Source organism: Ictalurus furcatus, chromosome 18 (assembly GCF_023375685.1).
Source record: "Ictalurus furcatus strain D&B chromosome 18, Billie_1.0, whole genome shotgun sequence".
NCBI lineage: Eukaryota > Metazoa > Chordata > Actinopteri > Siluriformes > Ictaluridae > Ictalurus > Ictalurus furcatus.
In genome coordinates, this window is record NC_071272.1 from 18,749,354 (window position 1) to 18,776,037 (window position 26,684).

The 26,684-nt window shown below is 41.7% G+C and overlaps 4 protein-coding genes across 4 annotated transcripts in view; 2 read left to right on the top strand and 2 right to left on the bottom strand.

Moving 5' to 3' along the window:
• Nucleotides 1–463: 463 nt before the first annotated feature.
• On the bottom strand, nucleotides 464–13,048 carry kif20a (kinesin family member 20A). The gene is made up of 19 exons (XM_053648241.1): nucleotides 12,725–13,048; nucleotides 11,292–11,452; nucleotides 10,882–10,974; nucleotides 10,590–10,709; nucleotides 10,181–10,319; nucleotides 9,879–10,054; nucleotides 9,614–9,704; nucleotides 8,787–8,996; nucleotides 8,288–8,399; nucleotides 7,665–7,730; nucleotides 7,260–7,403; nucleotides 6,941–7,109; nucleotides 6,084–6,224; nucleotides 5,537–5,676; nucleotides 3,679–3,781; nucleotides 3,092–3,356; nucleotides 2,441–2,520; nucleotides 1,988–2,125; nucleotides 464–1,884 (listed from the first exon to the last, which is right to left on the bottom strand). Exons 2-19 carry the CDS (start codon nucleotides 11,439–11,441, stop codon nucleotides 1,552–1,554), a joined length of 2,670 nt encoding a protein of 889 aa, XP_053504216.1. The 5' UTR covers nucleotides 11,442–11,452; nucleotides 12,725–13,048; the 3' UTR covers nucleotides 464–1,551.
• A 661-nt stretch (nucleotides 13,049–13,709) lies between these two features.
• On the top strand, nucleotides 13,710–20,111 carry LOC128622051 (arylsulfatase B). Its single transcript, XM_053648244.1, has 8 exons — nucleotides 13,710–14,264; nucleotides 15,038–15,224; nucleotides 15,560–15,750; nucleotides 15,869–16,076; nucleotides 16,770–17,013; nucleotides 17,183–17,253; nucleotides 18,461–18,628; nucleotides 19,158–20,111. Exons 1-8 carry the CDS (start codon nucleotides 14,016–14,018, stop codon nucleotides 19,418–19,420), a joined length of 1,581 nt encoding a protein of 526 aa, XP_053504219.1. The 5' UTR covers nucleotides 13,710–14,015; the 3' UTR covers nucleotides 19,421–20,111.
• Nucleotides 20,112–22,293: 2,182 nt separating this feature from the next.
• LOC128622053 (vimentin) lies at nucleotides 22,294–24,411 on the top strand. Its single transcript, XM_053648247.1, has 2 exons — nucleotides 22,294–22,762; nucleotides 23,071–24,411. Exons 1-2 carry the CDS (start codon nucleotides 22,294–22,296, stop codon nucleotides 23,865–23,867), a joined length of 1,266 nt encoding a protein of 421 aa, XP_053504222.1. The 3' UTR covers nucleotides 23,868–24,411.
• A 779-nt stretch (nucleotides 24,412–25,190) lies between these two features.
• Nucleotides 25,191–26,684, bottom strand: part of nop14 (NOP14 nucleolar protein homolog (yeast)) — a 15,617-nt gene continuing 14,123 nt past the window's right edge. Inside the window, exons 16-19 of the mRNA XM_053648246.1 lie at nucleotides 26,349–26,496; nucleotides 26,133–26,251; nucleotides 25,682–25,837; nucleotides 25,191–25,458 (exon numbers count right to left, since the gene is read on the bottom strand). Coding sequence (XP_053504221.1) covers nucleotides 25,362–25,458; nucleotides 25,682–25,837; nucleotides 26,133–26,251; nucleotides 26,349–26,496 — 520 coding nt within the window. The 3' untranslated portion in view covers nucleotides 25,191–25,361. The remainder of the gene's footprint in view (nucleotides 25,459–25,681; nucleotides 25,838–26,132; nucleotides 26,252–26,348; nucleotides 26,497–26,684) is intronic.

Sequence of the window (26,684 nt, forward strand, 5' to 3'; positions counted from 1 at the left end):
GTACATGCGCATTTAATTCTGCCACACTATTTAGTCGTTCCACAAGGTGGCAACAGTGACCCAGGGCCGTTGATTCTCAATGTACTTGAAGAATAAACGGAAGAGACGGAAACGAGTGCAGGTTAGAAAGTACCCGCATTTATAACAATTCTACCCTTAGAGTGTAAGGATTTATATATGGGTGCTAATCGCCGCGAGAGATTGCCCAAGCATTCTTCTTCGTTGTCGTCCTTCAGCCCAGAAGACCTGCTTTACTGCTCTGTTCTGACTCTTGTTGGCCAGGAGGGGTAGTGCAAGTTGTCGTAATGCGCATGCGTCGACCGCGTACACGTCAAATGGAGTATTTGAAAGGCTACGCGAACGACTGTGTGTGTATACGCTAGCATACGCGTAAAAAAAAAGTATACCAGATCCTTTAAGGATTTAAGGTGTGCATCCAAAACTGATGCATCCAGTGTGTGTGGATTAAAAACAATCCCAGTTATGGCTGTATAGAGGAGTATTTTATTCAGTCCACCGCAATATTTCCTTTACACAGAACTCGTATTAACATTAAAGTGTGTACTTAACAGCATAAAAGAGTTGAATACAAATTTAGCGTATGACTGTGCATCATAACTCTATATCCAATCTATAAATCACAACACACACACACACACACACGACTATCAACATGAACACACTGCTCATGTCAATCTTACGAAGTAAAAAAATAATAAAGATTAAAAAAAATGTATGAATACCTTGAGAATGCCCTGCGTAATAAACTGTGTGCATAGATAGCACAGTTAGCCTAGCTGTGTGTAATCTCTTACAGATGTTCTACACAATTGTACAAACTGCGCTGTCGTTAAAGCTTTAACCTTTATTACAAACTCTTTTTTTTTTACTCCAGAGAGAACATCAATTCAATCCAATATGTGGAATAAACTTACAGGACAGACTTCAAATTTTACATTAAGAGTCACATTTATACTGTTAATGAGTCACTAATCAATAAGCTAATGATCATATATACAAAATATTACAATATTTTGTAATAGTTTTTGCATATAAAATAATACATTCATTAGCTTGATTGTTATTACATTAATTAGCCATTAGAGTAGGTAATTATGGAAATCCTGCCTTGTCCTGCCCTTTAGCTTAACGAACAGGTTGTTAGGGAAAAGGCTTAATGGAGAATTGCTTAATAATTAATAGTATAATAAATTCTACATGTGACATTTCAGTGTAAGTATGAACAGAGGAAATCTGCTGCCCCGTTAATCCATAAAGCTTGGCTAATTAAATGTTCTGCTTTACAGCACAAGTTCCTAAACCTGGTCCTGCATGTTTTAGTGTCCCTTCTCCCCACACACCCACTTCAACCCAGGAAGGGCTGTTAATTAGCGGACTAGTTAAATGAGTAATGTTTAAAAGGTTCGTATCAGTGTTACACATGATTACAAAAGCAGAATGGGACTAGGATTGGGAAGTAACAGAAGTATAACGTGATGATATTTAACGCCTTAGTAAATCTCAGAAGAATCAGGAGTCATGTGAGTGTCATTAGAATCTGCCCCTGCGTGTGAGGGCGGGGCTGGGTGGGGGAGAGGGTTGGCGTGAGCGCAGTATACGGGCGTACGGTGTTGTGTTGTCTGCCTTCACTCTCGTTTTGTTGGTACGTGACGGCGTGAAGAGCCGCAGGAATGCTCGCTTGTCTGGGGGTTGGTTCTCGACCATCGCCACAGCGACTCCACAGCCCCGCCTACTGCAGGAGCTAGGGGTCACAGGGGTAGTGGCGGTGAAAGGTCGCTTAAGATCTGCCAGAGTCTCATCTTTACGATGGAGCTGTGCTTTAAGGAGCTGCAGGGTCGAGTGAAGTTCCATCAGCATCTGATCCTGAAAAACACGGGCACACACGCAGAGTGAGCCTGTTGATCTGTACCTGTTTGATATGTTGGTGGAGTTAAGGGCGGTGCCACAAGTGTGTGTATAATAATACCTGTTTGATGAGTGTTGAGTCAGCGGTGTTCAGGGCTGTGCGGAGTTTCTCTCCATCAGTAAAATGACAGCACGCTCGCTCTCCAGACTGCAGCTTCAACACCAGTGTGTGTAGATCAGCACGCAACTGCCTCAGAGTCTACACACACACACACACACACACACACACACACACACACACACACACACACACACACACTCTTAGGGGGTTAGTGTGTTCAGTAATGAATTTGGTTCACTATATAAACATTGTGATCCTGTCATACACTCCATTCATTATATAGGGCACATTTCTTCTTTAAGCAGTGCATTATGGGTAGTCTGTAGGCTGATCGGGTGCAAACCCTCAGTGGACACTAACCATCACTGTTGATGTTCTAAACTGTTTGATGGGTTCGATCATCATTATGAAAACACTACAGGCTCAAATAGGTGCACTTTATAAACCACATACCTTCTGTCCGTCAAGGAGTTTGCGCTCTGCAGTCACAGTCAGGCTTGAGGCTCCTGGATGATCCTGAAAACGCTTCAGCTCTGAGGAAAGTAAGACAGAGAGGTGAGACACAGATGTAAGATGTAGATGTTGTGGTGATGAATGTCTCCCTGTAGCACTGTCTTAGGCGTCTTATATTACAGACATTGCAGTTTATTGCTCTGGTCACATCTGTAGTCCTCATGTCTCCCTGCAGCAGGTCTATGACATGTTCATGCAGGTGAGCAGGAACCCTAGCCATCTTTCTTCTGGTGTTTTTTCAGAGTCAGTAGAAAGGACTCTTTAATGTTCTAAGTTATTATAACCTTACTTGCCTACCGCCTGTAAACTGTCTGTGTCTTAAGGACTGTTCTACAGGTGCATGTGCAATAATTGTTTATGGTTCACTGACATGCTTTGGAACCACTAAGGTTTAAAAAAGCACTATATAAGTGCAGACCATTCATTGAACAAGCATGAAAAACATTGTTTAAACCCTTTCTAATAAAGATCTGTAAAGCTTATTTGGATTTTACAAAATGGTCTTTAAAATACAGTCTCCTGAAAAAGGGACTTCTTTTTTTTGCTGAGTACGAGTATGTATATTTTATCTTATGTGGCATTTTATCTTACCGAGTGTTTTGAGCGTAAGTTCAGTTTGTTTGAGGTCAAGCTCAGCTCTGCACTGCTCCAGCTCAGCTTTAACTTGTGCTAATTCGGCGTTAGTGTGTTCCAACTCCGCGAGTTCGTTCCCGCTGCTGCGTTTGTGTGATGAAGCTATGCGCCGAGATCGCCGGAGTCCATCGCACTCCACCAGAGAAGGAAAAATAGGAGCTGTGCTTCCTTCCTCCTTCTCTCTCAGGGCTGCACTGAGCTCTTCGATCTGTTCGTCTCGCTCCTTAAACACAGGGTTTTGTTTTTTTTTTAGCACATTTCATTGGTCACAGATTCTTCTAGAGAACCCAGATATTAATAGTACACTACACACCGAGTGTCCCTGAACACTACTGCACTGACTGTACACATTTTGAGAAGTAGCCACAGGGTCATTTTATTTAACAGGATATATAGTAAGAATATGGTCATGTGTGATAGAAACATGGTGTGTAATGTACAGTGTTGAGGTTTGTAGCACAGTGCCGAGGTCAGCAGTTCGGTGTTGAGGTTAGTACCGCAGTGTTGAAGTCAATAGCGAGGCTTTGAAATCAGTAACGTCTCACCTCCAGCTGCTGACTGTAATACTTCTTTAAACTGCTCTTCAGGTTGGTAATTTTGTTCTCACACCGATTCTCCATCAGTTCTCTCTCACTCTCCATACTCTCACTGCAGTCAGACAAAAATGTTGCAATTATCATCGTATGTCCACAGTCACAATGCCCGTGCACTGAGACATACACCTCTATTCTACACTGTATGTTTTACAGTGTACTGACTGCTCTCTCCCTGCAACCCAGAACTCACTAATGTACTTACTTCAACAATACCCCACCTCTATTCATCTGTCTGTCTATCTGTTGTTGTATATAAAATATACATGAAATAAACACGAGGGAGACCTAGTATGAGTAATATGTAATCTTATTGAGAATTCACTGGGCTGGTGGACTGTATGAACAGATATTCACCTAAGACACAACACACAGATAAGCAAGGCGCAGGGGGATAACAATACATGTATTTGATTAAGTGCGGCAGGTCTCAGAGCGTAGGTGGAGTACGTCTGCACGCAGGCAGGTGGTCAACTAAGAGACAGACACACACACACACACACACACACACACACACACACACACACACACACACACACACACACACACACACACACACACACACACACACACACACACACAGGCCTGGTGTGTATGCAGAAAACAGAAATTAATCTGTTTCATGAAAAACTATTATAGGGTAACGTACATGCAAGCACTATAAACAAAAAAAGAAATGTAGAACAAACATAAAATTTACTCATAATGTACAGATGGTGTGTTTGAAAGTGTCCGTTCTCGACGAAAATCCAGTCAGGGAGCGACACAGACAAGGTCAAGATATTTTTAAAGAGTGAAACAAGACAAAATATATTTTGGAGCCGGAACTGCACCTGCGTGATAAGGGTCGCTCAACAGTGCCAATTGATGTACGTAATGGTGTTCTGGGATAGCTAACTCTAAACATATTGATGTCTGGGTCATCCTGACCCTAAGAAAAATGTATAAATAGAAGAGCTTCAGCTCTGGTCTTTTAGATCGCATTTTGGGGCGTCTCAAACTGTGGGGATCTCGTGTGGTGGAACGGAACGAATAAACCTGGACCCTTCCTTCTTCTCACTCACGGCTGGTGTCTTATTTTTCTTTCTCCAATTGAATATGTATCTGTTTCTATGTTAAGTGTCTTCAGGTAATAGGCAAAATTTGAGCCAGCACTATCTATCTATCCATCCAGCCACTATTGACTATTTAACATTGTCTGCTTATTTGACTATCTATCCATGTTCAGTCTTTAATGGGTGTTAAGTTGTGCAACCTGCGCTGCAATGTACATTACCGGTCAAAATTTTAGAGACACACTCATTATTTACCCCCCGGTTTTAGAATAATAATGTCTTGAAAACTCTGGAATAACACAAATGGAACTATGGGAATTGTGTTGTGATAAAAAATGCAAAATAAATCTAAATAATTTAGTATTTTAGCATCTACAAAATAGACGCCCTTTTTGCCTAGACTTTCCAGAAATGTTTTCTTGGCATTTTCTCATCCGATTTCTTGAGTAATCTCCCTGAGATGCTTTTTAAACAGTATTAAAGGAGTTCACACCTATGCTGGACACTTATTGGCTGCTTTTTAAAAAAAAATTTTTTTAATTCCTTCACTTAAAAAAAATATTTTATTATAAATAATATGTTAGTTTTCTAATGAAAGAAATTAATATGTTGGCACAATTATATTTCTGTCTACAACACCGATTTCAAACATTTAATCGTACACCTTCAGATCAAAAGGTTTTTAAGACCACGAGAAACATTTCAGTCAAGTGTCTCCAAACTTTGGACCAGTAGTGTGTGCATGTTTCTGTTACCTGAAGTCGAGCTGCATGCGGTTGATGACCTCCATCATCTCCGTACACACCTGCTCTCTGATCTTCAGCTCCAGCTCGTCTTTCTCCTCCCGCTGACGCAGGACCTCTCGTTTTAGCACGTTAATCGCCTTCAACAGAGCCTACACGCAAACCATAAATGTCATGTGTGAGACTAAAGAGGAATTCCTGCATACTAATAATATTTGTTGGTAGTATGTAGAATTGTGTCCGTCGGTGCTTTGTCTGGATTCCCCATTTTGTAAATATTTTTTTTGCATTTATAAATCAAGTGTTTTTCACCTCAACGCCCAGCCTACAATCACTAGGAATTCTAAACCACTCAGTAATGTCTGACGTACAAATGACTAGCCAATCAAAATGCAAGAGGCGGGATGTGGTGGGATACGTCATACCTAATCTAAAGAGCTGTAGTGGTGTATGATGACTGGTCGTATTTCCCCACATTTCACACTGCACATGCCTGTGTCACTGAGAGGAGAAGTCTACAGCAAAGATATCACTGTGGACATCAGTAACAGTCACTCACCTCAGGCTGGAAAATGCTGACATCCTCCTCCTCGTCACTGTTCTCCTCCTCGTCCTCCTCCATCAGGGTGTGGTCTGTGTGATCACGCAGCAAGGAGAGGATGTAGGCCACTCGGCTCTTAGAGGCAGGACCATGGACCAGCTAGAACGTCAACAACATCACCAAATGAGTGTGTGTTACCTGGGTTAGGGCTGCTTGATTATGGCAAAAATCAATTACGATTGTTAAACATGATTACTCATTGACTTTGGAAACATCATGTATTTATTGGACTTTTTAAATAAATAAATAAATAAATAAATAAATAAATAAATAAATAAATGATTGTATTTTTAACAGTGGGTTAACTGAAAATAAATATGTAAAACAAAATTAAATAAATTTATTTAATGAAATAAATTAAACAAAGCTAGTGGAGCACATAATGTGACGCATTTCAGCGAATTGCATCATCAGAAATTAACTTTAAACTTCCTTAGCCAATGAAATTCTGTCTCCTGGTTTAGATTAGTCTGTAGTTTCTCACTATTAGTGAGCTCTAGAAAGGAAATGAGTGTATTTAGACCAGCGGTCATGACACTAGAGGAAATGAGCTTTCCAGTGATACCAAACGTTATTTCTTTTTGTTCCACATCGGACTCCTTGAAAGCAAACTGTTTCGAAACGGCTGAAATGGTTTAACCTTTCTTGTCGACGAAAGGCTCGCTTTCAGTGCGGCTCAATAATCGTTTTATCTTGATTATTTTGTTTTCATAATTGAAATTGAAAATCCAATTAATTGCACAGCCCTAACCTTTGTGGCGATGACAGAGCGCTTGAAGCCGTGCAGGGTGCATACTTGTGTATGTGTGTTTTACCTGTGTGGCGATGGCAGAGAACTTGAGGGCGTGCAGTGTCTCGTCGTAACTGGAACTGCAGGAATTAACGTTGACCATCATGCAGGCACGGCCGTGTCCTGAGAAGAAACTCTGCAGCACTCTGGTTAGTTTACTCTCTCGGAAGGGAACGACCTGCGCCGGGCGCTGCCTACGACACACAGGCAACGTACTAATCACTCGGGTGATCGACACACTAACTGATCAAGGGGGCTAACACATTAAGCGCTCGTGATGAGTAATACACTGATCACTCGGGGAGATCAGTGTCAAACGCATGTTGTGTAGTGCGTACACTCACCTGTACGTCTGATTGTGTCTCATCGCACTGATGCAGCGTCCCAGTGTGAGCAAGGAAGTGTTGATGATGTTCGCCTCCTTCATCCGCTCTCCGTTCTGCTGATCTTTACAGCGCTCCGAGCCAGCCAGGTCACACATACACAACCTGAAAACACACACACACTTACTTCTATTAATATCTTTGCATACTAATAAACAAAAGCATTTCAACTGACTACTGTGTCACTGTAAGTGTAACATTACACACTTAACCTCAGTATCCAAAACCCTTCATCTCTTTATTTATTTCAAACTTTTTGGAGGTTAGGGTTCGGCTCTGAATGTAGCGTGGTTCATTCTGACATTCTCTCACAACAAGTGACAGATTTCTATGCGTGTGAATAAAATGTTTAGTGGTGTAACTCACTCGCTGATGCGTGTGGCGACCCCCTCCGGCTGGATATGCAGCACTCTCACAGTAAACACACTGTGACTGAAACACACACAAACGCAAATAAGTTACACATGTGTATAAAGAGTAGCGATGTTCGTGCCTATCCAGTGAACTTCGTTCTGTTATGTGTTTCTGTCACAGGGGAAAAAAAATTAATAAAATGATTTTTAAATAAAATGGAACTCATTATAAATAATAAATCAGTTTGAAGTTTGTTGAGTCTCTTCGTCTGCATCACACGTCATACTTTATCCTTAAAGCAGCAGTATAGAACTTTTTTCTGGTTAAAAATGAGCAAGTATATAAAAAAATATGCATTCAAAACGGTTTCCTTATCTTTCCCTGATTTGCAACTAGAAGCTTAAAATAATTATCTATAATTTGAGCTGTTGGGTCGGATTTCATGGGAAATGTCAGTTGAGGTTGTTTGTGACATCGGTTGTCCTTGCGTGGTTACGTAACATCCGTAAACAGAACGAAGACCCTCTACTATGATCGCGTGTGTGGGTGCTGAGGATGGTGGAGCTTCTCCTTAAGTTACAACAGTTGCTTAGAATTTAAACTTGTCATCTTAAAAAAAAATAATAATAATTAACCTGCGGCTGGAGTTGTGGTTGAGGTGCGTGCTGGCAAAGCTCTGGTTATTCCGCCCTACAGTGAGCACTCGCCATGCCTCGTCAGCACTGCGCACATTCACCCAAGTCAGATCTGCACGCAACACAACACAACACAACACAACACACTTACACACCTCTGTTCAAAACAACACCACACTTTACAGAAACACAAGCCTGTTCAACACAAGACCCCCTGCTCCCCATATCCCTAGTGGACATGGCCATGTCGCATGGGCTGCTTCTGCTGCCTTCTGAAACCTGATTGGCTCAGAGACATTCAGCTGTTTCTTAAAAAGATGTTGCCGTGACAAATTTTACATACACACTGACCGCCTGCGCAAATAAACTCCCCTGAAAAAAATGTCACGAATTATAAATCACAACAAAGTGAAAACCCTCTGTCCTGTAGTCATTTATTCCATAGAGCCCTGTGTGTGAAAGTTTATAAAGCAGATACTGCGCGTGTGTGTATGTATACCTTTGACATAGACGTTGCCGTGCTTGTCGTCGCTCAGTCTCAGTGTATTCCTCTTCTGTGTGTGCAGAGATGTGGGTGGCTCCAGCAGATCATAAACAAACTCGTTGTAAATCTCGTAAAATGAAACCCAGATGCCGAAGTGCAGCGTTTTATCCACGGCGACATCGCAGAGACCCGCTCCCTCTAGGTCAACGCACACACCGTCCGAGTCTGCAACACAGCAGTACGAGGTTAGGATACATACATATACAAGGACAAACTGTAGCTTATGTAAATAAATAAACCCGATGATGACCAATTTCCCTTTAGCACCTGTTTACCATACGTCTCTCCTCCACAGGACAGTGCAGTTCAGTACCTAATCTGAATCGTGATCTAGCCGCACGAAGGCAAGAGCTTCTATAGAGATTGTGGGGTGACGACTAGGCAATTAAAACAAAACGCAAAACTTATTTTACATTAAATTGGGCATGGCTCCACTGAGTGTCTTCCTTCCACTATTGAGTGGTGTTTGCATTAATGCAGATGAGTGACCCAAACAAAACCGAGTGTGCCAATAATTTAGTTAATATTTATTACACAATAACATGTGAATCTAAAAGGACAGTGTCTAGCATGCAGGGCAACATGTAGGTGCTACAACACTTATGTTCTGCCATGTGCAGGCAGCATTAATAGTGAACAGGAAGTGATTTGCATCCAACTTGTAAAAATATATAAACAAACTTTATCAGTCACTACACCGCTGAAGACCACTGAAATGTTTTACATCATGAGATCAGAACAGAGCTGTGTGTAGATCCATGTAGCTGTTGGACCTGTCTCACCTTCCAATCGTGTGATGGCTGAGAGTCCACTGATCCCACTGTCCCAACTAACACTTGCATTTACACCCCCACGTTTCCTACACACCTCCTCCTGTAACACACAAATCACAGTACTACACTCACTTTTCACTTTAACCCAAGATATGTGAAAGCACACATACACTACTGCAACAAATTAGAGAAAAGAAACACACAGTTAATTTGTCTGGTTTAAACCAGTCGGTGCTCTCTGGGGGTGTTAGCTCCATCCCCTATGGGCATGTACCTCTCGCAGCAGAGCATGGAGTCGGTCCTCCTCGGTGCGGACCTCTGCATCGCTGAGTCGGCGGACCTCCTGCTTGAGAACGGGCTTCAGGTCGGCACGGGGGTAAAGCTGTCCCGCCAGTGCAGTGAACACTGAGACTAAAGCTCGGGGGAGGAGACCGGCTTCACCTGCCAAGCCTGCACAGGGACACACAGGACACAGACACACTAACACACTGCTGTCCTCACCAATCATCATGTCTACAGTACAGTGCTTATGTTCATTTCATGCAATCAGTGTGACTGGATTTGTGTGCGTGTTACCCTGAATGGTGAAGGTCTTGCCCGAGTTGGTCACTCCATATGTGTAGAGAAGCCTGTTCTCTCCATGAAGGACATCTCGCACCATCTCCTTCATCACCTGATCATACACTTCCTGCTGAGATGCTGATTCCCTGAAAATCTACACACACACACACACACACACACACTCTTCTGAACACAATGCAGTATTGTGAGAACTCATCAGCAGTGTGCATGTCTATTAACAGATTACTATATACACTATAGAGTACTATATCTTCCAAAATATATCAAAACAACAATGTACACAGAGCTGATCAGGATGAAGCCATTAGTAAAGTGGAATAAATGCAGTAAACACATCATATACCACGACACAGCAGCCATAAGACACACTGATTAAACAGATTGTGTGTGTGTGTGCGCATACCCGTGTGAAGGTGAACTTGTGTACACTTTGTGACACTCCTCTCTCTGCACTCTTCATGCTGTGTGAGTCTTTAGGGGCCTTCAGGAGGAGTGTGTCTTCACTCTGCACACATACAGAGCCCTGTGCACGCGCACACACACACCATGTTAAAAACATTACGATCACACCAACACAATACAATCACACCGATCCATAAATACAGTGACGTTTCACACACAGCTTATTACTCTTACGGCACGCATTGTACAGAATAATACAATACAGAATGTTTATGTGAGGTTGACAAAGTGACCTGATCCTCTCCACGCTGTCTCTCTGCATCTGTAAGAGGACGGACACGCAGAAACACCTGCAGCTTTTCCTCCGCACGCTCACCTCTGTTCACCTGCGTGCACACACACACACTCACTGTATTACGCTCAGGCACTTATGCAGGCTCTTCCGCAAAAGGGCCGGTATGGCAATATGCTTTCAAACCAACCAAATCAGGAGCTACACTTGATTCCAACTGTTTAATCAGTTCATCGTTGCCAGGTGTGGCTCCTGTGTGGTTGGAATAAAAACCTGCAGCCACACCGGACCTTTGTGGGTAGTCTGGGCAAGTTTGATCCCTTATGCTGTAAGGGGTGTCGTGAGAGCAGGAGCAAAATGAAGTCAGCCCATAATGACTCATATAGAGCAACGTGTGTGTGCAAGTCTGACCTGCTGCTCGTGTGTTTCTGCAGGACCGATGACTGAAAGGTCTGTAATCTGAGCCTGGAGGCGTCTGGCATGCGAGTGACTGCCGAGATCAGCCGCCGTCGACTCCAACACACATTCCTCCTCATCTGAGGCATACACCGGCGTACTCATCTCGCACACACCTGCAAACACACAATAATAACAACAACTATCTGTGTTACACTAATTGTATGTAAACTAACACATAGCTAATTAAATCGAGAGAGAGAGAATCTTTAGCTATAACCACAGGCAGTTACAGTATTGCCAAAGCATCAAAGAAAAGAGAAGAACTGTCATCTACAAATACATAGTTATATCAGTGAGATAAAAAAAAAATATATTAAATACTAATATTATTAATCATAACAATTGGAAATTCTCTCTCCCCCGCCAAGCCGAGTCATTGGAAGTCTAAAAAACACTGAACAATACATTATAAACCAAACACACAAGTGTCAGAGTGCTGGCTTTAAATCAGCTACTGGGTCCATCACCACTTCAGCCTGTATATGTATGTATATATATATATATATATATATATATATATATATATATATATATATAATTATAACTATGTAGCCTAGAGCAAACACAGAAATTTATTATTTTCCAATCACAGCACATCCCCAAGTGTTTCATTGCTCATCTAGTACAGCAATTTGCCACCAAGTGCAATTCTTTATTTATTAAAGAACGACACTCATACTAGATTTAATGTTGTGGAACACAAACAAATTAGTCTCTGTTAACACTTACATTATGGCAACTACAAACTGTCATAACAAAACTACTGACACTACAGACCCCTTCTACATTAACCCACAGACCCCTTCTACAAATGTTACATTAACATCTTATTAGTTTTAGATTATTTAGGGTATCCACCTTACAATTCTCTGTGAATGAGCGGTTACTACAGAAATTAGAATAATTGGTGAATATAGTTAACTAATATAATAACAAATTTAACTGCCTAATGACGTAGATTATTAAATGTTAAAGTCATTACGTCATTACCTAAATCAGTACAGCAGTTAAAAAACACATACACGAGCTTTAAAATAATAAATAAATAAATAATTTAAAAAAAAAAAACTAAAGCAGCAATAGAATGGTAATTCTCTGCGGTCGTATTTCTGGTATTTAACGCAGTTTGTCTTCAATTATGACCCACAATTATAGCTGGTGTTAGAATAGCTGCTCTATGCTAATGAAGGTCAGCTAAATAACTCATAAACTCACGATAAATACGTTTAAAACGACTGTAACAAAGTTTCGTCTTTAAAACGAACGCTCAATAATGTAAAACATTAAGCTAATCATGCTAACCCCTAGCCACACTTTTAGCGAGGTTCTTACCTGTTTGGATAATTAGTCAAGTTAATAACAGTTATTTTAACAACCAGTCTTACCTTACTCTGTAACTCCTTCAGCAGCAACAACAAAAAAAAACCCAGATAGTTCAAATCTACATAAACATATATTTATAAATATTCCTTTCGTAACGCTTAAACTAATCTATGCTATGCTACACCACACTACTCCGAAGAGACTACACTAAACTGACCTAAACTCGAACTAAGTCAACACCGCATTCAAACCTCGCGCTCCAGTCACTCCACGAATCACAGTGCACGAAGCTCAGCCAATCAGAGGCGAAAACGCGAACAACACGCCTCGTGATTGGTGTACAGCAGGTACGTTGGAAAATACGGTAAATATAAACGTGTGGTGATCTTTCCTTTCTAATCAGCTGTAAGTGCATTATGTTATGTGTGTGTTACGTGTGAATTCTCACACGTTTTAAAGCGTATTTATTTGTTGGAGCCATGAGCCACCTCTGTGCCTAAATTTTAAAACCCCAAACCCTCATATTATTATTAAGAGCAGTTTTATTTAGTTAGTTCCGTCACATGCACTTTATTTTAAATTAAAACAGCTATCGTCCTTTTATTAATTAGTGTATATGTAGACTGGACATTCTATGTTGGATGTTTTATGTTGATACTCATAACACAACAGTAAATCAGTGTGTGTGGGTGTGTTGAGACACTAATTAATCGCACTGATCCTTGCATAACTAGACAAACCTGTTTAAACGATCTACCTTTGCTGAGGGTGAGACAAAACGTTAAAATCAATAAATAAAAATTAAATTAAAAAAAGGTAAAAGAAGGGTGCAAAGCTAGGAAATTAAGATATATTTAAAATAATTACCAAATACCAAATAATTTAATTGCTGTGTTACGAAATTTTATTGTTTATTCCTTTCCTGATGCCAAAACAACAAAATACATCATACTATCTTATTATTATCCAGTAGTGGAGGATTATTGTTATTATTATTATTATTATTATTATTACCTGCAAGCGTATATTTTACACAAATTAAAATAGAAAAAAATATACTTCCGTAATTCTGACCATGTGACCAAATCACGTGATGAGCCGTCAGTTGATTGGTCAGTCGTGTTGCAATGAAGTTTTGTTCTGAAGTTGTGCAGTACTGATTCCGCAAATGCCGATTAAACGGAACAAAGCGGAGTATTACATCTGTATTTAAAACCATGCAACTTTAATTAGAGATTATTAGGTGTTATATGATGATTGTAGGATAGTTTCAGTTTTGTGCGTTCAGACAGAAGCGGAAGTGTGTGTGTGCAGAAGAGTTGAAGTTGAAGAGTTGACTCCTGTGAAGCAGTGATGAAGGTGTTCATCATTTCGCTGTGTGTGTGGTGTGTGTTTGTACTGTTTGTGCATTGTCAATCTCCTCCTCATGTGGTGTTTATACTGGCTGATGATATGGGCTTTAATGATGTGGGGTATCATGGATCTGAGATTAAAACTCCCGTCCTGGACCGGCTCAGCGCCGCCGGGGTCCGACTGGAGAACTACTACGTCCAGCCGCTGTGTACTCCATCCAGGAACCAGCTACTGACAGGGAGATACCAGGTACACACTCTCTCTCTCTCTCTCTCTCTCTCTCTCTCTCTCTCTCTCTCTCTCACTCACTCACTCACTCACACTCTCTCTCTCTCTCTGTCTGTCTCTCGCTCTCTCTGTATGTGTGTATATGTGTATATATATATATATATATATTAGTTGTGCAGAAGAGAATCTCAGAACACACAACACATCAAACGTTGAGATGAATGGACTACAACAGCAGCATACCACATCAGGTCCCACTCCTGTAACCCAAGAACAATCTGAAGCTATCTTGGGCACAGACTCACTGAAACTGTTGAAGACTTGAAAAAGACCAGGCAATTTGTCCCCCTAATGTTCAGCTGTCCCGTTTGGGTGAGTCTGTGCCCATGATAGCCTCAGATTCCTGTTCTTGGCTGACAGGAGTGAAACCTGATGTGGTCTTCTGTTATTGTAGCCCATCCATGTCAGTGTTCAATGTTTTGTGCATGCTGCGATGCTTTTCTGCTCACCATGGTTGTAAAGAGTGATTATTTGAGTTGCTATATCCTTCCTGGCAGCTCGAACCAATCTGGCCATTTTCCTCTGACCTCTCTTATCAACAAAGCTGTTGATACTCAATGTTTGTACTGAACTGTCGTTTACTCAATGTTTTTTGTTTTTGCACCATTGTGTGTAAACTATGGAGACTGATGTGTGAGAAATTCCCAGGTCATCAGCAGTTACCAACATCTATGTCATACATACATACATAAATATATATGTGTGTGGGTGTGTATGGTGCATGGTGTATGTAGATCCACACAGGGATGCAGCATCAGATTATCTGGCCGTGTCAGCCATACTGTGTTCCTCTGGAGGAGAAGCTGCTGCCGGAGCTAATGGTGGAGGCAGGTTACTCCACCCACATGGTGGGCAAATGGCACCTGGGCATGTACCGGAGGGAGTGTCTGCCCACCCGCCGAGGCTTCCACTCCTACTTTGGTGGGTGGGCCTTGTCTCGGCTCTTCACTTCACTCACGCAGGCCATGTCCACATTATCATGTGATTAAATTCCCACTGATGTCATACTGAGACTCTGAACCAAGTTTAACACAAATGGATTTATACTTTCATCCCTCTCTGCCTGATTCTGGTTGAGTTCCTATTTCTGTGTCTGATACTGTCCACTTCCTGCATTTCAGAGTTTCCTGTGTGATATCACCTGGCCATGGTGTAACCTTAGTGTTTGTTTTATTATATATTTTAATAGTTTTATATAGTAATATATTTATGCTTTGTTTTTAGTTTGGTTATTGTGTATTTTTGTTGTTTCGCAGGTTATTTGACAGGATCAGAGGATTATTACACTCATGAGCGCTGTAGCGCCATCACACCACTGAATGTCACTCGCTGCGCTCTGGACCTTAGAGACGGCGAGGACACGGCACCATTATACCGCGGAGTATATTCTACTGAACTCTTCACACACCGAGCAGTTAACCTCATACTCAAACACAACACACACATGGTAATCACACACACACACACACACACACTGCAGGGTGTAGGGAGTAGTGTATAGAGTGTAGTATGTAGTGTTTAGTGTGTAGGGTGTAGTGAATAATGTGGTGTTGTTTTTTTTCCAGCCTCTGTTCTTGTACGTAGCTCTGCAAGCGGTTCACGATCCATTACAGGTGCCTGAGCACTACACCGACCCCTACAACTTCATTAAGGACCCTTCACGCAGGCATTATGCAGGAATGGTGTCGGCTATGGATGAAGCCGTAGGGAACATCACTAGGGCGCTGCAGGATGCAGGGATTTGGAACAACACCATCCTCATCTTCTCCACAGGTACACAAGCAATTATGCACTAATATACGTATACAGTCTGGCTTGATGTAGTTATTACAACAAGGGATATGCAACCAAATATTAAGTGTTATTTACTTTACATTTATTCATTTAGCATACGCTTTTATCCAATGCGACTTACAAATGAGGAACTACATGCAATGAGATATATGAAGCAGAGAACAATGCAAGTAGTGCTACCCTATAAGATTTTTTGATTGAGTACTAGAGGAGCAAAGTGCACAGAGTAGAGGTGCTTTTTGAGTGGGGACAAGATAGGTTGGAAGCTCATTCCACCATTTAGGGACAGTCAGTTTAAAGGTTCTAGAAAGGGACCTCACGCCTCACTGAGCAGGCACTAGGGTTTACTTTAATGTACTTTAAGACTATCTGTTCCTATACTTTTGCTTACCTAATAATTGGGTGGTCTGCCACCAAAGGTGCTATGTTTTAATATGTATAGATGTAAATATCAGGAAATGAAAGCTATAATTCTGATCTATTGTCTCATATTCATCCTTTTCATCTTTTGGTCTCAAACCCAAATGTCTTCAATGCATCATGCACACATGTAATAGACACAATTAAAAAACACAGCATACAGCCCATGTGTAGTGTACTAATGTGTAATGTAATATTATTATTATTATTATTATTATTATTATTATTATTATCATTAACAATGATTTGTAGATAACGGGGGTCAGACGCTGTCCGGGGGGAGTAACTGGCCCCTGCGTGGCAGGAAATGGTCTCTCTGGGAGGGCGGAGTCAAAGGTGTGGCCTTTGTCACTGGACCACTGGTGGAACGACCCGGTACTGTGAGCAAAGAGCTTATACACATCTCTGACTGGCTGCCCACGCTGGTGGGTGTTGCTGGAGGATCGACCAATGGGACGAAGCCTTTAGATGGGTTTAACGTGTGGGACACTATCAGGTAACTATTATATTTGTATATTATTTTGTGTATTTTAAAAACCATTATTAGTAGTATTAGATTATTGTGAGGCTTATAAAATTATAGTAAATAATATTCTCTACACGGTCTAGAGCATGTAGTATGATAAAAACAGATGTGTGTGTGTGTGTGTGTGCGCGTGTGTCAGCAAAGGAAAAGGCTCTCCAAGACAGGAATTGTTACACAACATTGATCCGCTTTACATCGACATCGCTCCATGTAAGAGAAAAAATACACATCAGACACTAACAATTTTCACTACAAAGTGTGAGTGTTGAAGTGAGACAGGTCAGCAGTGAGACAGGTAAACAGTAATACAGTTCAGCAGTGAGACAGGTAAACAGTTTGACAGGTCTGCAGTGAGACAGAGTGGCAGATGAACAGTGATAGAGTTCAGCAGTGAGACAGGTAAACAGTAAGACAGGTCAGCAGTGAGACAGAGTGGCAGATGAACAGTGATACAGTTCAGCAGTGAGACAGGTAAACAGTGATACAGTTCAGCAGTGAGACAGGTAAACAGTGATACAGTTCAGCAGTGAGACAGGTAAACAGTGATACAGTTCAGCAGTGAGACAGGTAAACAGTGATACAGTTCAGCAGTGAGACAGGTAAACAGTGATACAATTCAGCAGTGAGACAGGTAAACAGTGAGGCAGATCAACAGTGCTACAGTTCAACAGTGAGGCAGGTAGACAGAGAGACAGGTCAGCAGTGAGACCGAGTGGCAGATGAACAGAGATGCAGTTCAGCAGTGAGACAGGTAGACAATGAGACAGGTCACCAGTGAGGCAGAGTGGTAGATGAATAGTGATACAGTTCAGCAGTGAGACAGGTAAGCAGTGAGACAGAGTGGCAGAACAACAGTGATACAGTTCAGCAGTGAGACAGGTAAACAGTGCTACAGTTCAGGAGTGAGACAGGTAAACAGTGAGACAGGTTCACAGAGTGGCAGATGAACAGTCATACAGTTCAGCAGTGAGACAGGTCCACAGAGTGGCAGATGAACAGTGATACAGTTCAGCAGTGAGACAGGTCCACAGAGTGGCAGATGAACAGTCATACAGTTCAGCAGTGAGACAGGTCCACAGAGTGGCAGATGAACAGTGATACAGTTCAGCAGTGAGACAGGTCCACAGAGTGGCAGATGAACAGTCATACAGTTCAGCAGTGAGACAGGTCCACAGAGTGGCAGATGAACAGTGATACAGTTCAGCAGTGAGACAGGTCCACAGAGTGGCAGATGAACAGTCATACAGTTCAGCAGTGAGACAGGTCCACAGAGTGGCAGATGAACAGTCATACAGTTCAGCAGTGAGACAGGTAAACAGTGAGGCAGGTCAGCAGAGAGACAAGTTGTTATTAGCCTGTTAGCTTTTTATTAGCATTTATTATATTTGTGATTTTTCTCTGTCATGTCTGTCTGGAGGTCCAGGAAAAGATGCAGGAGCTCAACAGGAAATGCTTGACTCATTAAAGAGAGACTCGTTAAGGAGAAACTCATTAAGGACAGGGTCAGATTCTGTGCCACGCTTTAATGTCTCCATGCATGCTGCTATTCGCTACAAGAACTGGAAGCTCCTGACTGGATATCCTGGTGAGTGCAGTGTTAATTAATACCACCATTTTTAATTAACAAAAACATTGTTAGTGTAGTAATGCAGTAATATGTTGGTATAGTAGTGTGTTAATTAGGAATATCATAAGGCAGTGATCATAAATCTGTTATTATCAATTAGTATTGATTATAAATTGAATAGTAATGAAAAAGGATAGACAACTGTCATGTAAAAAAAATCACATTTCTAATCTGAGATGTAAATAGGGTAGCACGGTGATAACTTTGATACTTAAAAAAGTCCTTCTCTACATCATCATTTGTGATTTAACAGTAGACTTACTCCAACTTCCAAACAAAGTTGATGTTTAAGTGTTAGTTATGTTAGTGTGTGTCAGTGTGGTAGCATGTTGATGTGTTAGTGTGTGTTACTGTGTAAAAATACATACTTAGCCACTAGTGTTGCTTACTGTTTATATATATATTTTAACACATACACACACGGTATTCTACTGAAGGGTGTGTTAATGACCTCACAAGCTGAATCATTGTGTGTGTGTGTGTGTAGGTTGTCCTGTGTGGTTCCCTCGTCCAGGTGAGATGGTAGGTGGAGTCTCAGATGAAGCTCCTCCCCTTAAGCAGGTGATGCTGTTTGATATCGACGCTGATCCACAAGAGAGAAATGAAATTTCCCATCAGCACCCAGAAATTGTGGACTTCCTGTTAAAGCGGTTAGAGCAGCTGCAGGAGGGGGCACAGCCCATCACCTTCCCCCCCGACGACCCCCGCTGTGACCCCCAACACACCGGCGCCTGGGGGCCATGGCAGTGACCTGACGACAGCTGTTATTAATGTTTAATATAATTATTATTATTATTGTAATTATTCTCATTATTATTATTATTAGACCTACTGGGATAAATTTATAGTAATTTATTTAGACAGCCAAAAATAAAAATACACAAAATCAATCGATCAAACATGAATCTCAATTATGATAATGAACTTTACTGAGGAGACAGCAGTTACAAATCATTAAATCAGGATTTTTATAATAAATCTGTTATTTAGATAAATAAAGAACTTATTTAATGATGATAATTTGAGTTATTTAGGAAGATGTGTGGGAGATATGGAAGTGAATTCATTCAGGATTATAGTGAGGATGAAGATTTTAGTAACTCATGAGTCATATCTCTAAATGATTACTTTCTTTTGCCATCCGTATGATTATGACGACGATTCAATTAGAGGAAACCTGAGTCAGTAAAGAGCAGGGTTGGGAGGGTTACTTACTAAAATGTATTCCGTTACAGTTCATAAAAAATTTCATCAGTAACGTAATCCAAGTATCACAATATGACGGTAATGTAATCTGATTACTCCCTCAAGGTCACATATGTAAATAAAGTCATGAGAAATGCAATATGATCTAAAATAGTTTTATTTTAGAGCTTAAAAACATGTTCAATGTTTGGATTTGTTTTAATGAAATAAATAAATAAATAAAAGATCAGTCACTGATGCAGGTTACATTACATCATATTCTGGTTTTCTGAAATAGAGGACGCTTTTTTTTCTCTCTCTCTCTTTTTTTTTGGGGGGGGGGGTGGGTCTTAATGTCTTAATAGCATTCAAAACAGGAGTTTTGTCTCCTATTAAGGAGACAGCTATCCACGTTGGATCAGGTGAGAAGGATTTCTTTAGATATCTTTAACTGAAGGAAAGCAGTATAGAAAATGGATGAATGGAATTATTATTATTATTATTATTATTATTATTATTTTATAGGCGTGTCCAATTGTGTTGAGTCACAGAGGTTCATTGTCATCGTGAGTGATTGACGCTGCTGCTGGTGTTCATTATAACTGCAGTACTGAATTTCACACTGGGCCTTCATCCTCTCTCTCTCTCTCTCTCTCTCACACACACACACATACACACACACAATGACCTGGATGCAGTTAGTTCTGAATAGGAGGATAAAATGAGGGAGAATCTAAAATTAGAGATAAAATCCTAAAGTGGACTTGCTCACAAACACCTGTAGAATGAGACACAATCGGAGCTGTGTTTAGTGAAAACCATTAAACACAACACGAGCACAGCGATAATGAAAGGTGAACATCTCTGGTTGTTTCATTTACAATCCTACGTGGTAGCAGTGTTTATTTCACAACCCTGAAAGGAAGTAGTGTGAACTCTGAATGGGAGCTTATTTCCCAAACAGGAGTGGGAGTAGTGTTGAATTCACAGCCCAGATTGAATGTAGTGTTTATTTCACAACCCTAGTTAGAGTAGTAGTGGGGGCAGAAGTGTATATTAGCTGCTAATTATCAGTTAATAGTCCAGTTATCTTTATGTCTTTCTCCTGCAACTGTCTCTATCGGTCTATCCATCTCCATGTGTGTCTGTAGAACATCAAATTTGTTCCCTGCATTAGTGTACTAGAAAGCGCACATGATTCTGCAGCGTAAGGAGCAGGGAGGTGTTTGGAACACAGCCGGTGATGCCTGTGTGGAATAACAGCACTTCAGTGTGACATTAGTGTATGGTGACAGTGCGAGTGGTGTCTAATATACCAGTGCATCGTTACTCTCATATTCACTGCTCTCTCCTCAGCTTTAATGATGTCGGAGTGGAAACACTTTGGCTCAGAAAACCAGCCGGAGGGTCAGACGACAACAGACACACACACACCCACTCTTAAACCATCTCCAAGTAGGAAAGTCTGAGTTACTAAGGCTGATGTCTGAAATGTCTCAGCATAATCAGTCCCCTGTGGGAGTGACCACACACCTTATTCACTGTGTAGGCCATGTCTTCAAACTCCACAGTGCATTATGGGTATTTCATTTCTCTAGGTTTTCTTACATGGACACAAGCCTGTTGATTCTTTCAAACGCTTAGTCAATACGTTTAATACACTGAAATGAGTGGAATGTTTTGCTCTCTGATTGGTTCACACTTGTGGGCGGTGCTACAATCTTTACAATTTGTAATGACATGTAAAGAAAGGTTCATGTGTATTATGAAGGTCTTTTTCTTCATGTTGGTAAAAAAAAAAAAAAATGCTGGTTTATAATGTTGTATTAAAGGAATGTGAAGACAGAACCCAACTTCTGACACGTTTCTGAGTTTATTTCTGGCCATTTTTTGTTTATGGATTTAGATATTCATTTAAAAAGGATCAAGTAGCGTTATAAGTTCGCTCATTGAACATCACTGTCTACTAAATGGTGGTCCCAACATAGTGCACTATGTAGTGAACAGGGTGTGGCTTCCAGTCTCACAATTTCTCAGTTTCTGTCAGCAAGATGCTTGCTAATGTCACTTAAAATGAACAGAAATTGAAACAGTTACAATATCGATAAAGTTTTTAAGCCAGCATTGTTTCTTGCTCTGTCTCTGTTTTGTAAAAATAGCAGCTCGACAAGCTTAAATTGCTATGTAGCATGTGGGTGCAATAGCCTTCACTGCGCCGTACACTAATGAGACCTCACGGCCGTGGAGCTTTGGGAGGAGTGTCACTATCTGCATTAACAGCATGTCAGCGGAGGATGAGACTTTCAGAAGGCTCTGATACATTCCTGTTGACTGTATAAAAGAGCTAATCCTCCCTCCAGTGGCTCACGATCAACCTGCTCAAGCTCAGAAGGAAGCTAAGACAGAAAGACAAGAAGCGCTAACAACTTCTAACAACCATGAGAGGAAGCTGCTATTCTCAGAAAACAGTGAGTGGGTCGAGCAGGATGCGGGTTCAGAGCCCGTCTCCGTCCCGCTGCAGAGCTTCTTCGTCCTCCTCGGTGGCCCGTGGACGTGCCGGTCTCCAGGGAGGTGCCGTGGAGATCGGCACAGAGCTTCATCAGCATCATGCAAACGAGAAGGAGGAGATGCAGCTACTTAACGCACGGTTTGCCGGCTACATTGAGAAGGTTCAGGCTCTGGAGCAGAGGAACGCGGCGCTCAGGGAGGAGCTGCAGAGCCTGCAGAGCCGATACAAGGCGGGACCGGGGGGATTGGGTGAGGAGTACGAGGCCAAGTTTAAGGAAATGAAGGACCTGATCGCAGCACTGACGGCTGAGAAAGGAGCGGCTGATATTGAGAGGGGATATGCGGAGGAGGAAGTGGAGCTCTGGACCATGAAGCTGGAGGAAGAGCTTGCACTTAAAGGTGACTCCAAACACTGACTAGATTTAGCGGGGTGAAATTATATCAGTAACAGCTTGAAATCATCAGAAGACAGTATTTCGGCATACTGCACACTGCAGATAGAAACTCAAGCTTCATAAATCCTGTGTTGATTTGAATTCTTGTTAAAATAATTCTGTAATGAATGTAAGGAGCATCACAAAGCATCAGTCAGCTCTCATTTAGTGTAATGTAGAAACACTAGCCAAGGTCATGATTTACAAAATGTAGGACAAATAGCTGAAGATAAGAAAAACTAGCTGAAGATAAATGTGGTGTTTGGTTCACAGAGGAGGCAGAGATGATCCTGCGTGAGTTCCGTGAGGACGTGGACAACGCCACGCTGCAGAAGTCTGACCTGGAGAGACGTGTGGAGCAGCTGGTGGCTGAGATCGAGTTCCTGAAGAAGCTACACAGTGAGGAAGTGGCCGAGCTAATGAAGCAGATCGAGGAGTCGAAGGTGACGGTGGAGCTCGACTCGGATCGGCCCGATTTAGCCGCTCACCTGCGCAAGACGCGTGCCGAGATCGAAGCTGTTGCTGCGCGCAACGTCCAGGAGGCGGAGAAGTGGTACAAAGGGAAATTTGACACGCTGAAGGAGAGCGCCGCCAAACGTGAGACCCAGATGACCACCATGAGGGAAGAGATCAGCACTCTGAGCAGCGAAGCGTCCGACCTGCAGAACCAAATCGACGCCCTCAGGGCCAAAAACGCCGCTCTGGAACAACAGCTGGACGACATGGAGGCGTCTCACCTGGACAAGATGTCCAACCTGGAGGCCATCATCGCTCAGCTCGAGAACCAGCTGTGTGAAACCAAGATGGAGATGGGCAAATACCTCACTGACTACCAGGAGCTGCTTAACATCAAACTGAAGTTAGACGCTGAGATCGCCACCTACAGGAAACTTCTGGAAGGAGAAGAGAAGCGACTCGGGATCTCAGTCAGCGAGAGCACAGCAGGTAGAGTCACGCTAAACCTAAACCATCACTACCAAGTGTTCTTACTAAAATGTTACTATTTTAAGTCTTTGTCTAAAATTCTTCCTCACTGGTTCTTTAGATGGTTAATAGTTCTAGCTTTTTAAAAGGGTTCCACTTGGAAACTTTTCTGAAAGGTTCTTCTGCTGAAGGGTCAAGAACCCTTCATGGTGCTCTTTTAGTGTAGCACACACACACACACTGTTCCTTGTGCTGGTGATTTGATATTGGAGTGTTTGCATGGTGTCAGTCTCAGTGTGTGTGAGGAAGTGTGTCTTTACTTCTTATAACGCACGATTTATCGAGTCATTTTGTAAGTAGTTAATTTATTTAAAAGCACATTTAAAACAACCAGAGTTGACTAAAGTGCTGTACATAGTTATAGTAAATTGTTATAGATGATAATAAAAGAAAAAATATATATAAAAGAAGGGGGGGAAAAAAGGAAATGTCAACTAAATACAGATTAAAATTCAAATTTGTAAAAGTGTTTTTGTGTATGACGAATAAACTCTGTTCCTCTTAATGAATGTTTTACTAAAACAGTGTTTGTTGTTCCTCTTTATGCTTCAGGAACTTCTGCAACTTCATCAGCTGCAGTTGAAGAATCTGCCTAATGCACTTCATCTCGCAATATGCGCGCGCACACACACACACACACACTGACCACCACCATTAACTATGCCTCCTGAGATGTCCTTCACCCAAAATCTGCTGTAACTGTCCTGAACACATCTTAATAAAGCTTGACTTGAGTGCACTACTGAGTTAGCATGTGTGGTGATTAGAACCAAACCAGTCAAAAACAGAGTTTCTGAGTGTCAGAGTGCTGTCTATACACTCACTGTCCACTTTATTAGGAACACCTGTACATCTGCACATTCATGCAGTGATCTAATCAGCCAATCATGTGGCAACAGCACAATGCAAAAAAATCATGCAAATACAGGTCAATAGCCTCAGGTAATATACACACCAAACATCAGAAGGAAGAGAAAAGTGTGATCTCTGTGACTCTGACCGTGGCATGAATGTTGGTACCAGAATACCAGTTTGAGTATTACAGAAACTGGTGACATTCTGGGATTTGGGAAAACAGCTAGATTGGTTCACGCTGCCAGGAAGGAATAGTGACTTGTATAATCACTCTTTATAACCATGATGAGCAGAAAAGCATTTCAGCATTGCACAAAACATAGAACTTTACGGTGGGCGGGCTACAACAGTCCACATCAGGTTCCACTCCCATCAGCCAAGAACAGGAATCTGAGGCTATCATTGGCACAGAGTCCCCCATACTGTTAGAAAACAAATCACCTGGTCTTTTTCCAGTCTTTAAATGTGTTCTGATTGGCTAAGACAAGTTTGATAACTGGTGGACTACACACACACACACACGCACACACACACACACACACACACACACGTCCGAGGTTCTGTGTGGGTTTAATAGTTGCTCATTTCACAAAACACCACAATGTACAAACTGGTTTTGCAGAATAAAAAGTGTATTACTCAATCACGATGTCCTCACTTTCTCCAACGCTAAACTGTACTTAGTTTCAGCTTTTCACATAGGAAGTAGGGTTTGCACTGTGACATCACTTCCTCTTCCTCTTCTTCAGTGCTTTCCACTCACCTTCCTGAGTGGCCAAACTACCATACAGCTCCTTCACCTTCCTCTTCCTCTCCGCGTCCCTGTTACACACACACGCACATGCTTCAGAACACTACATATGACCGGAATAATGCTTACATAACGACAGAAAAATTTACATCACACTTAGCCTCTTCATTTACACTCTTTATCTCATTTGTCAATCATTATGGTATTAGTTTCATTTGGATTGTGTGTGTGTGTGTGTGGCATACAGTGTACAGTGTAATGTGCACTATATCGTGTACTCTGTAATGCACTAACCTGCGCAGGCTGTCAGACAGTTTGGTGTGAGCGAGGAAGCGTGTGTCCTTCCTGATCTCCCTCAGAGCACCTTTAAACTCTTTCTTATACTTGTGTTTCAGTCGCTCTCTCTCTTTCTCCGCCTTTGTGTTCCCTCGTTTCCTCCCGTAGTCCACCCTAAATGCCATCAACACCAAAACATCACTACATTCATACAATTATCAAATGTGTGAATATTCATGAAATAAAATGTGTGAAAGATTCACACACTGAGTATGTTATTAAAATGAAAACTACATCATATGCAAACTGCAGAACATTACACTCAGTATGACAGGGCTGAGACTTTAATACTCTATACAAATATAATTAATAATTAATATAAATTCCGTCCGTCAGCTACTGGGCACACACACACAGGGTATAACTCACGCACTCACTAGCTATAATCACACACTGTATGTGCACTCACACTTCTACCACTTTGGGCTGCAGCAGTTTGAGAGGGATGGGCTTCTTCTTATCAAACACTAGTGGTGTATGCTGGGACGGTGTCTCCGGGATGACCTCTAGGATTTCTTTGTGCAGCTCCTACAAACAAGGCAAAAGCACACAACTCGTTTACACACCTGCAAATAACGTGTTATTGTGTTCTGTTCTGAAATGCGAGACACCGTGTGTTGCTCACTTGCAGGGCTGCTGGGTAATCTGTAACAGGAAGATGTTTAGCCAGGAGGATTCTGATTGGCTGGAAGATGTGCTGGTAGGCAGGAAGTTGTTGATAAAGCGCTGTGCATCTCTTTACCAAATCCAAACACACGTAAAGCACAGACAACCTGCAACACACCGAATTCAAATCAGAATCAAGGCTGGTAAGCTCTCAATGTGCAAAAAACAAAGAGGAGGACATACACTACACGGCCAAATGTATGTTGACATCTGACCATCACAATCTTTCTATACGATTTTGGAGTGTGTCTATGGGAATTTGCACCCGTTCAGTCTAAACGGCATTGGTGAGGTT

Coding starts and splice junctions, on each gene's coding strand:
- kif20a (XM_053648241.1), bottom strand. CDS start 11,441: ATGAGTACGCCGGTGTATGCCTCAGATGAGGAGGAATGTGTGTTGGAG. Junction 9,705..9,878: donor TCCATGCTCTGCTGCGAGAG/GTACATGCCCAT, acceptor TGTGTGTTACAG/GAGGAGGTGTGTAGGAAACG. Junction 7,110..7,259: donor AGACACAATCAGACGTACAG/GTGAGTGTACGC, acceptor TGTGTGTCGTAG/GCAGCGCCCGGCGCAGGTCG.
- LOC128622051 (XM_053648244.1), top strand. CDS start 14,016: ATGAAGGTGTTCATCATTTCGCTGTGTGTGTGGTGTGTGTTTGTACTG. Junction 14,265..15,037: donor TACTGACAGGGAGATACCAG/GTACACACTCTC, acceptor TGGTGTATGTAG/ATCCACACAGGGATGCAGCA. Junction 18,629..19,157: donor GCTCCTGACTGGATATCCTG/GTGAGTGCAGTG, acceptor GTGTGTGTGTAG/GTTGTCCTGTGTGGTTCCCT.
- LOC128622053 (XM_053648247.1), top strand. CDS start 22,294: ATGAGAGGAAGCTGCTATTCTCAGAAAACAGTGAGTGGGTCGAGCAGG. Junction 22,763..23,070: donor GGAAGAGCTTGCACTTAAAG/GTGACTCCAAAC, acceptor TTTGGTTCACAG/AGGAGGCAGAGATGATCCTG.